At 47.2% G+C, this 9,805-nt stretch overlaps 1 protein-coding gene across 1 annotated transcript; it reads left to right on the forward strand.

The window, feature by feature from the left end:
* Positions 1 to 1,427: 1,427 nt before the first annotated feature.
* On the forward strand, positions 1,428 to 8,643 carry RIIAD1 (regulatory subunit of type II PKA R-subunit domain containing 1). Its single transcript, XM_045546979.1, has 5 exons — positions 1,428 to 1,570; positions 2,060 to 2,136; positions 6,632 to 6,678; positions 7,815 to 7,942; positions 8,525 to 8,643. Exons 1-4 carry the CDS (start codon positions 1,445 to 1,447, stop codon positions 7,883 to 7,885), a joined length of 321 nt encoding a protein of 106 aa, XP_045402935.1. The 5' UTR covers positions 1,428 to 1,444; the 3' UTR covers positions 7,886 to 7,942; positions 8,525 to 8,643.
* Positions 8,644 to 9,805: the final 1,162 nt, after the last annotated feature.

A 9,805-nucleotide genomic window follows, 5' to 3' on the forward strand; every position in this document is an offset into this window, starting at 1 on the left:
GGGGAGGCTGAGGCAGTAGGATCGCTTAAGCCCAGGAGTTTGAGGTTGCTGTGAGCTAGGCTGATGTCACGGCACTCACTGTAGCCCGGGCAACAAAGTGAGACTCTGTCTCAAAAAAAAAAAAAAAAAAAAGGAGCCACGGGTGGCTCATGGTGACCATATCTGCTGGTGCAGCTCTAGAGGTTCCACCACTAGCTTCTCTGGGGGGTGTGGGGTGGGAAGAAACAGGTCTTGGCCAACAGGAAATATCACCTCTGGTTAACCTCTGCTCCTGCCAGAAAAAAACCACTTCTGACAGATGGCAGCTTATCTCCCTCTTACTCTATTAACTCTGTCCTAAAAAACAGACAAACAACCCAGCTGATCACTAACTGGGATGGGAAGAGGCTTTCAGCCCACTACCTAATTAACCACTTGTAGTTTTCCCTGGCTTGGGAACTGCCAACATTTGCCCTTCTTTTCCTCAGTCTTTGTTGGGAAGGATAGAGGCAGTCCACTGAGAGACCTCTCCAAGGCCATGGCCTAATGCTGAGCTTGTTTCTCATGCTATTTCCTTGCTCCTTGGGGCAGTTGTTCACAAATCTGAAGAGACAGGCTCTGTTTTGGGTTCTCTTCTGCTTCTCAGAAGGCCTCTGCTGGTCACCGTCCCTCTAGGGGTAGAATCTCGACACCTGTGTATTGACAGACAGGCTGCTGCCCTTACCCAGCAGCTATTTTCAGCTCTCTGGCTTTACGTTTCATTTTCTCTTCTTAATTAAATACTAGAAGAACAAATCTTGACGACCAATTCCTTTTCTCCTCTCCTATTCAATTGGGAGTGGGAGAAAATAATTTAGAATTTATAAGGAGCCCAGGGTGAACACAAAATTAATCTACACAAGAAATTCAGTCCAAGAGAGGAAGTTCTGGCAGGATGTCCCCCAGGTCCTTTCCAGCATCTTTAGTCTGAGAAGGTTCCTTCCTTTGCAAGAGTAAGTTTACTCTGGGTGTTCTGTGGTGCTTTCATTTTGTTTTTAAGAATCCAAGACTTCAGTGTCAAGTGTCTACAGGACAAGTGGAAAGGTTGGCTTCTGGGCCTCTGGAAAGGAAGGAAGCCTGGATTCTCCTTCCCCAGCACTAGGCTTCTGCCCAAGCGAGAGTCAGGAACTAGATTCTGGGAGACCTTGCCTTAAGAACCTCTTTTCTTGTTTTGTTCTAGAACTAAGAAAAAAACTATTTGGGGTTGAGTAGAGTCAAGAGCTAGGGCTCATTCCGTATTCCATTACGCCGAGAAATTAGTCCCCAGATTCGGGAGAGGAGATTCTTATTAAGAGACCTTCCAGAGTTCACCCCTTGCGGAAGAGGGCCGGACTTGGGGCGGCGCTGGGCCCGGACTGGGGGCGGGGCGGAGCCGGGGGCGGGGCCTCCCTAGCCCGCGGACCGTCGCCTTGACGACCTCAACAAGATGGCGACGCTGCAGGGCGGGCTGCTGGACCCAGATCTCGGAGTGCCGGAACCAGACCACGGGGTGCTGGAACCAGACCTCGGGGTGCTGAGTCCCGCGCTGCTGGCGCAGCTGCGAGACTTCAAGGTGGGTGCGCCCGCCTCCGTCAAAGTGCAGCCTCCTCCCCAGCCCTCCCCCCCCAGGACAGGGGCCCCAGACGGGGAGGAGGTCCGCCGAGATGGGGGGAGCGGAAGCCTGTTCCCAGTTAAAGGGGAGACCCCCATGAACCTCCGGGCTTCTTGGCCTAAACAGGGCCCGGCGGGCATCTGAAAGTCCAGGAAGGACTAAAGCAAGGATCCGGCCAGAGAAAGGGGCCGAAATTACTGCCAGATACATCAAGTTAGGTACAGACAAGAACTTACCAAGGGTCGGAATCTGACCTCAGTTAAGATCCCTGGGCCTGAGCAGGAGGCGGCGTATGTTGAATCCATAAGATAGAAGGCTTAAATTTTCAAGCATTCTGGGAAAAGACCTTGGTTAAATGCTCACGTTGCCCCCCCAGCGTTTCACACCTCCAGGGTGGAAGCCTGAATCCGTCTCCTCATGGTACCTGACCCTTTGCTTTTTGTTCCCCAGGTTCAGAGTCGGATTGCCAACGAAAAGTATCTCAGGACCCACAAAGAAGTAGAGTTGCTCATAAGTAGTTTTTTCAGGTAGGTGGTTTTCCAGACTGGCCTTGGGCAACTAGTGGAAAATTTTACCAAACCTTGTTGGGGAATACAAGTGTCTCCTTCTTTAGTTAAACACTCCCTATTGCTTTTCACTTACTAAAAGTTAGAAAATATCCTGAGATTGATTTTTTTCTAACTCTGGGATTTGTGGCACCCAAGGTTTTCTTCAGTTACCTCTAAATTCTTAAAAATATTAATATTCATTCACTTTAACTGTGGGGATAAATAAAAACTGTACAACACTTGGAAGAAGGAATTTGGCATTGAGAAACTAAACAGGCAGCCACTGGGTGTAGAACACTATTCTTAGCCAGAGCAGCTTAACAAGATCACAAGGAGAACTTAAAGAAAAAAATTCAGATGTCTGGCCCTTCCCTACAGGAGAACAATGTTGTAGAAAAACCCAATGGTGGGAAGCCACTCTTTTCTTGGGGGGAAAAAACCATTTTCCAGGAGCATGTTCTTTCCTTTTCCTATACCACTGCCTTTCAGCCTTGCATTTGCATGAATGGAAAAATCTACAAATGGGATGAAAGGCAAAGAACTGAGGCAAAAAGAAAAAAAAAAAAAACACATCGCAGAGCAGCAATGGATGAAAACAAAAGAGCTATCCTAAATACTGTTTGGTTATAGACAAATAGGCAAGGTTTAAATAATGCTAATGGCTTCCATTTCCAGGCATTGATTGTGTTGTTTCCGTACATTAGCAGTTATCACACAGTATTGTAATTGCGCTGGCAATCTTCTGTTTCTGTTACTGGTCCAAAGCTCCAAGCTGGTGGAGCCATGTTTGTGTCCCCGGTGTCTGTGCAGTGTGTGCCATCTTGGCACACACTTTTGCTGATCCTCCCCGCAACTCTACAAAAGATAGCTTGTTAGCGTTTCCATTTTACAGGTGAGAAAAGTTAAGCTCAGAGTGGTGAAGTACCTTCCTCAAGTTGCTGAACCAGGGTTCAAACTTCTGATTTTTCCACTGTATCATGCTGTAAACACACAGTCTCCAGCCCCCAAGTCTGTGGACTGTGCTTACAGCCAAAGGTGGGGCTCTCCTTTGTCTTCTCAAAGGTAGACCTGTGGGGGTGTCTTTTTTCAAGGCCCCTTGGATCTCACTATTCATATTTTAGCCATTTCTCCAGGTGGCAGCAGACCTTCAGAGGGGCAGACAGGGGAAAGAGACAGGAAAAACAGAAAACTATCCAGTTACTCTGTGAAGGCTGGGTTTATTTGGGCCATTGGTAAGGCTTGGGCAAAAGATAGTTTAGGGGTCCTCTGTCAGTATCAGACCTGAGGATCAAGCCATCACTTTTTGTACCTTTTCTTCTAAAGGGAAATAAAGATGACATGGTTACCATGCTGGGGAGCTTGCAATCCAAGTTAGGAATAGTTCCTGCAGGGAGATTTGGAGATAGACGTTAAATGCCTGAATGAAATCAACTGTTTGCATTGTTCACAGACAACAGGATTAGAACATTTGGGAGTGGTGAATGAAGAGGGCATTGTTTCAGTCGTGTCAGGGATGGCCCTGCTGTGTTTGTCCAGGAACAGTTTCCAGGAGACCGGATGTCTGGGCCTGGCTGCCTTGGAGACAGCCTCAGACACTTTCCCTTCCCTTTCTTACCATTCCCTTCCCAAGACCAGGTAGGCTACCAGGCTTTTCCTTTTGCTGTGCCTAAAGCTACTTGAAGTCCTCCTGGCCCCTGCTAGGCCTTTTGGATGCAAGGGACTTAGTGTTCGAAGTTTGAGGGTTCACTTTTGTTTGTTTGTTTCCTGTTATTTCCTTTGAGCGATACCAGGATGAACCAGAATCGGCCCTTCATCCATGCTGGATACTTCACACAGTGCTTCCTGCAAGAAAAGAGGAAGGGAGAAGAGAGGACAGAATCCTAAGCACACACCTGTCCTTGTCTGTTCTGCAGTGCTCTGCCCTTGACTCACTTGAATCCATGAGCAGCTCTGAAGCATTCTTGTTGGGAAGTGAACTCCCCACTGGGGTTTTTTTGATCCTAATGATTTATGGCCCTTCAGCTCCAGCTTTCCAGTCTATACTCACACATACCGTGTATAGAACTCTTAATATCTTGAATTTTGGACCTGAAAAATGGAAAAAGGAGGGATCTAACTTATTTTCGTACCTGGAAACCTCCAGTTTAGGGCTGAAGATATGATAGCCATGGTGAAATTGTAGAGAGCTGTTATTAGATGTTTTTTGTAAACACTCAGGCAGATGAATATTCCCAAAATACAGCACTGACCGTATTATTCTTTGGCTGGAAAAATCTTCAGTGGCACCACAACATTGCCCTTTTCTGTGTGTTTAAACATTCTATTAAAATATGTCATACCAAACAGTGACATTTCCTAAGTAAGCTGAAGCACTCGTGGTGCTAGTGTCCAGATGAGGACACAGACCTCTATTCACACCTCACATGCCTTGTGGCTCCTTCCAGTCACTCCCCCAACAGTAGCCAGTATCCTGACTTCTACAGCACAAATTTGTTTTGCCTTTTTGTATTTTGTACAAATGGAATTCTACAAATATGTACTCTTTTGTGCCTGGCTTCTTTTGCTCTATAGTATCTTGTAGATATCCTCCATTCTCACTACTGTGTAGTATTCCATTGTGTGAGTACACCATGTTTATTTATCCATTTCCATTGTCTTCAGTCGAGTGTAAATGTCTCTCCCGGCAGTCGAGGCCCTCTGTAATAGAACCTTCTTTGTCTCCCACTACTCCCTGCACGAACCCCTTACTCAGCCAGACTGAACTCTGATCATTCTGCCAACTCCAGAGAACTGAGGCCCAGGCACCCTCGAGTGCTCTTTTGGACTCTAGGGATACCAAGGTGTATACGACCCAGTTCCTATCCTCAAGGAAGTCTCAGTCTATAGAACATGAACTGTTTCGTTTCTATTTCTGGGCCTTTGTTCTTGCTATTTCCCTGGATCTGGAATGTTCTTATCCCTCAACCCTTCTCCTGCCTACCAAATCCCATGTGTACTTCAAGGGTCCTGTCAAATGCTCTGTGAAGATGTTAGGGGTCCCCCTCAGTAACTTCTCCCTCCCCTCTGATCTCCCAGAGCACTATTTAATGCCCCTCTTTTAGCACTTAACAGAAGTTACTTGGCTTTTTGGACATTTGGAAACTCTGTTCCTTTACTTGACTATAAGTTCTTTGAGATAGATCTATATTTTATCTTTTTAAAAATCAATCCCTCATATGTAGTGCAATTATTTACATATAATTTATGCTCAATAATTATGACATTGAATTGAAGGAGAAAGGGGGCAAAATTCTTGACACTTGGGAGAGAGGGGCTTCCTGGGCAGGGGAGGACGGGCTGGTAAGGCAGGCCTGGAGGGGCAGGGCAGCCCAAGGCCAAGAGAACACATTGTAGAGAGTACTGACCTTGGAGTCACAAGACCTGAGCCCTCTTTCCTTTATTACTAGCTTTATGGACTTGGGCAAATGATTAACCTTCTGAAGGGTTGGTTTCTTTATATGTAGAATAGAGGCATAATAATTGCTGTTTCACAGGGTTGTAGTAAAGTGAGATAATATTTGTGAATATACTTTCTTTTTTTTTTTTTTTGAGACAGAGTCTTACTCTGTTGCCTGGGCTAGAGTGAGTGCCGTGGCGTCAGCCTAGCTCACAGCAACCTCAAACTCTTAGGCTCAAGCAATCCTGCTTCAGCCTCCCGAGTAGCTGGGACTACAGGCATGCACCACCATGCCCGGCTAATATTTTCTATATGTATTTTTAGCTGTCCATATAATTTCTTTCTATTGTTAATAGAGTCGGGGTCTTGCTTTTGCTCAGGCTGGTCTCGAACTCCTGAGCTAAAACGATCCACCCGCCTTGGCCTCCCAGCGTGCTAGGATTACAGGTGTGAGCCACCGCGCCGGGCCTGAATATACTTTCTGAACCATAAAACTACATGTGATGTAAGACATTTTCAACTCTCCAGTGGCATTGGCATTGCAGGTGTTACAGTGTCTGAGTGCTGTACTACAGAGCCAACAACCCTGGAGTTTCAGCTTTGGTTATTGCATCCCCGCTCTTCAGGGAATTCGTGGCTAAACTTGCTCAGAACATCGTGGGGTTGCGTATCTGTCCCACCACACATGAGCCCCTGAGGACAGGCAGCATGCTCTTCATCTTTGCCTCCCACCCCTGGTTGGTATCTGCCTCTGTGGAAATGGCTGTTGAATGAATGACAAGCCCCACCCGGCTTTTGTGAAATGAGCAACATCCTAGGTTTGCTGCCATTTAGGATGCTTTGCTCCTTGCCTTCTATCTGAGTGGAAGGAAATTCATGAATGAAAGGGTCTTTGTCAGGAATCCTTTGGTTTACTGACTCCCAAGATGGGTGTATCTCAGGTTAGTCTGCTACATGAAAGCACAGGACCCGAGGCAGTAGCGGCAGCCGGCCTTAAAGCCTGCTTCACCTCCTACCCTGTCCCTTAATGTTTTCCAGAGAAATGTTATTGAAAAGACCGGAGAACATCCTAGAATTTGCTGCAGGTGAGTAAGGGAGCATAGGTTTGGGTTATCTGATAAAGCCAGTGGAAGGAGTGATACTGTGAATTCAGACTTGCACAGGCACAGGATTCTCCGTGCAGAGTCTGGGGTACTGCTTCACCTGATGTCCCCCAGGGGAGCTTTTTTCAGGAGACTTCTTTCTCCCATTGTCATTTCCTCAAAATGAGGACAGATAAGAAATGAGGCAGAACTTCCTCATGGTGAGTATTGTTAAGAATTTTGAGATTCCCAAAGGGTCATAATGGCTTCCTTTTCCCTGGGAGTCCTGAAACAGGGTTCACAACCCTGGCTGCGGTTAGAATCACCTGGGGAGCTTTTAAAAAATACCGATGTTCAGGCCCCGCCTCCAGAGATTTTTATTTAATTAGCCTGGGGTGGGGCCCAGCATCCATAGTTTTAAAGGCTCCCCAGGTGATTCTAATGGACCAGCTGCCCGAGATGGCTTAAGGTCAATGGTATTTAGAGGGAAGGGGCTGGGTTGGATGGTTTCTTGGGTCCTGTTAGCCCTGGAAGTTGGTGGCTGGTTACATCCTCGAGCCTCAAGCAGTTTCTAGCTGAATGTAAGTATGCCTTCGCTGCCACAGCAGATGCTGCCTCTGATTCACATTATGCCGGGTGTATAAAAACCCTCATCTGTCGTCATCTTGTGAGAGCCTGGCGCTCCTCTTGAGAGGGTATTCTCAGAGAAGGCGTGATATCTCAGAGACAGGAGCTGGCAAGCCGAGTTGAGACAAGAATAATACTTGGCATTTATTTGGGCCCCAGGATGGGCCAGGAGCAGAAAACCCAGAGAGTTCCTGAGCCCTCTGATGGCTCCTGTGCGTCAGCAAAGCAGAGGAACAAACCGCACAGTGTGGAGGAAGAGGGAGCATCCTGGGTGAGGCCTTCCTGGGGATGTTTGAGCTGGCAGATGCAGCACTGCCCCATGGGGGCAGTGACCTCGGGGATTTGCTGTGACATCTCATATTACCGTATTACATAGTAAAGCGGGGCCATCAGTAACAGTCCTGCTAGGCCCAAGCCATCCTAACTTTTTAGCAGAGTAAGCTGTCTCCCTCCCAGAGTAAGTCTTTTCCCCTCTGTTGTAGATGATTTCTTCTTTTTGATTTTTATCCCAGACTATTTCACGGATCCAAGACTTCCCAAGAAGATTCACATGCAGCTAATTAAAGACAAGAACGTGGTTTAATTAGCAAAATCATGATGCTCAGCTGTTGGGAGAGACCAGCCAGAATCCAGCCTCGGGGTGGGTGTTAACCTCACTTACAGACAGAGGCTTCTTTACTCCTATGAAAATAAGCACTGGTTTATTGGTCCGGGGTGTGAAAGAAGTCAGATGGAGAAACTAAGAGAAGTTTAATGCAAATGTTTAGTTTTCTTGACAGCTTTTTGGGGTATTAGGGACTGTGAAGAGAGGCCCAGGGTTGGTCCAGCCTGTCAGTAGCAGGAATCTTAACCCAGTGAAATGGGTTAAGAGAATGGAAATGGGAGTATGGTAGTTCAGGGGTGAAGAGCGACAGGAAAATGGGGAAGGGCTGTTAGTGTCAAGAGGTGTTCCTGCAGGTGGCCTTGCCCTTATGACCTTGGTGGTGAGAGGAAGGGGGTTCCCATTGCTTCTGGAAGGCTTAGGAGCAGTTTCCTCCCTTGAATCTTGGGTTTGGTGCTTTCCTACTCACTTTGAAGCCAGACTGTGACATTAAGGCCATCATGTGTTTTTTAGGCAGAATGATTCCTGAAATTATTTTGAAAGTGGAGATTTTTGTCTTTTTTAATGTGAGGTGGGAAAAGGCCAGAGTCCTAATTTAGTGGAACCATTTCTGTTTTGCAGGGTCATCTGGAAGCATGAGAGCCTTGTTGCCATCAGTGTGGCTTTGCAAGCTGCCTTGGGCACTGTCTGCTGTCGCAGAGGCTTTTAAAGATACTCGTTAAAAACAGACCTTCCTGCTCTCTCTGCTTTATTTCACTCAGAAGGAGGAAGACATCCTCCGTGGGAGGGCTGCTCTGCCCCACTTTGACATATTAGGCAGCAGGCCTGTTCCTCTTTCAGTGGCAGCCGGGGTCCTCTGGCTGGGTCAGTGGGCTGTTCCCCTTCCAGCCACTCACTCCCAGAGCCAAGACTGGCAAAAAAAATGGGTGGTGACACTGAGACAACCACAGCTGGTCGTGGTGGCACAGAAACAAGTGAGTCCACGCTTTAGTTGTGGTTTGCTTCTCTTTCTTCCCTCCTGGGTTACTGTACAGAGTATAAGGTGATGATTAACTTTTATTTTCATAGAAGCAATAGTAAGAGGAATTGGGCTGGAAGGACATCAAGAGAGTATGAGATTAGGTATAGAAAACCCATTCAGGGTCATGAATATTGTGAAATACGAGCCTAACAGGTGACTGGAGAGGTTGTGAGCCTAGTTCTTGAGGAGTTTTAGGAACAGGCTGCCCATCCATTTGATTTTCAGGTAAGAGGCAGGGGAGTGGACCAGCTAGCCTCTTGAAGCCCTTTCCAGGCCTGGAGGCTTAGGGGTCTCTCGTGTTTATGTCCTACCTCTCTGGCCACCACAATCCACTGGCTACACTGTAGAAAGAACCTCTCACCTGCGTGTCACTTGTCGACATTACCATGGCAACATAAGCACAGACCAAAGTAGGGGTGGTATTATTTTTGTTTCCCTTACCTCTGCCTGCCTTGTTCCCAGCTGCCATCACCTGCAGTAGTAGAAAGGGCAGCAAAACAGGGCATTTAAAGAACTATTAAAACTACACATAGGCCAGGCGCAGTGGCTCACGCCTGTAATCCTAGCACTCTGGGAGGCTGAGGCAGCTGGATCGCTCGAGGTCAGGAGTTCGAGACCAGCCTGAGCAAGAGCGAGACCCCCTCTCTACTAAAAGTAGAAAGAAATTAGCTGGCCAACTAAAATATATATAGAAAAAATTAGCCGGGCATGGTGGCGCATGCCTGTAGTCCCAGCTACTCGGGAGGCTGAGGCAGTAGTATTGCTTAAGCCCAGGAGTTTGAGGTTGCTGTGAGCTAGGTTGACGCCTCGGCACTCACTCTAGCCAGGGCAACAAAGTGACACTCTGTCTCAAAAAAAAAAAAATCTACACATAGTAAGCT

This window comes from Lemur catta, chromosome 3, assembly GCF_020740605.2.
Source record: "Lemur catta isolate mLemCat1 chromosome 3, mLemCat1.pri, whole genome shotgun sequence".
In the NCBI taxonomy this organism is placed as follows: domain Eukaryota; kingdom Metazoa; phylum Chordata; class Mammalia; order Primates; family Lemuridae; genus Lemur; species Lemur catta.

Bases quoted from the DNA above. Each gene is read 5' to 3' on its own strand.
- RIIAD1 (XM_045546979.1), top strand. From the start codon at position 1,445: ATGGCGACGCTGCAGGGCGGGCTGCTGGACCCAGATCTCGGAGTGCCG. The intron at 2,137-6,631 runs GTAGGTGGTTTT...AATGTTTTCCAG, and splicing joins CTCATAAGTAGTTTTTTCAG to AGAAATGTTATTGAAAAGAC. The intron at 6,679-7,814 runs GTGAGTAAGGGA...TTTTTATCCCAG, and splicing joins CATCCTAGAATTTGCTGCAG to ACTATTTCACGGATCCAAGA.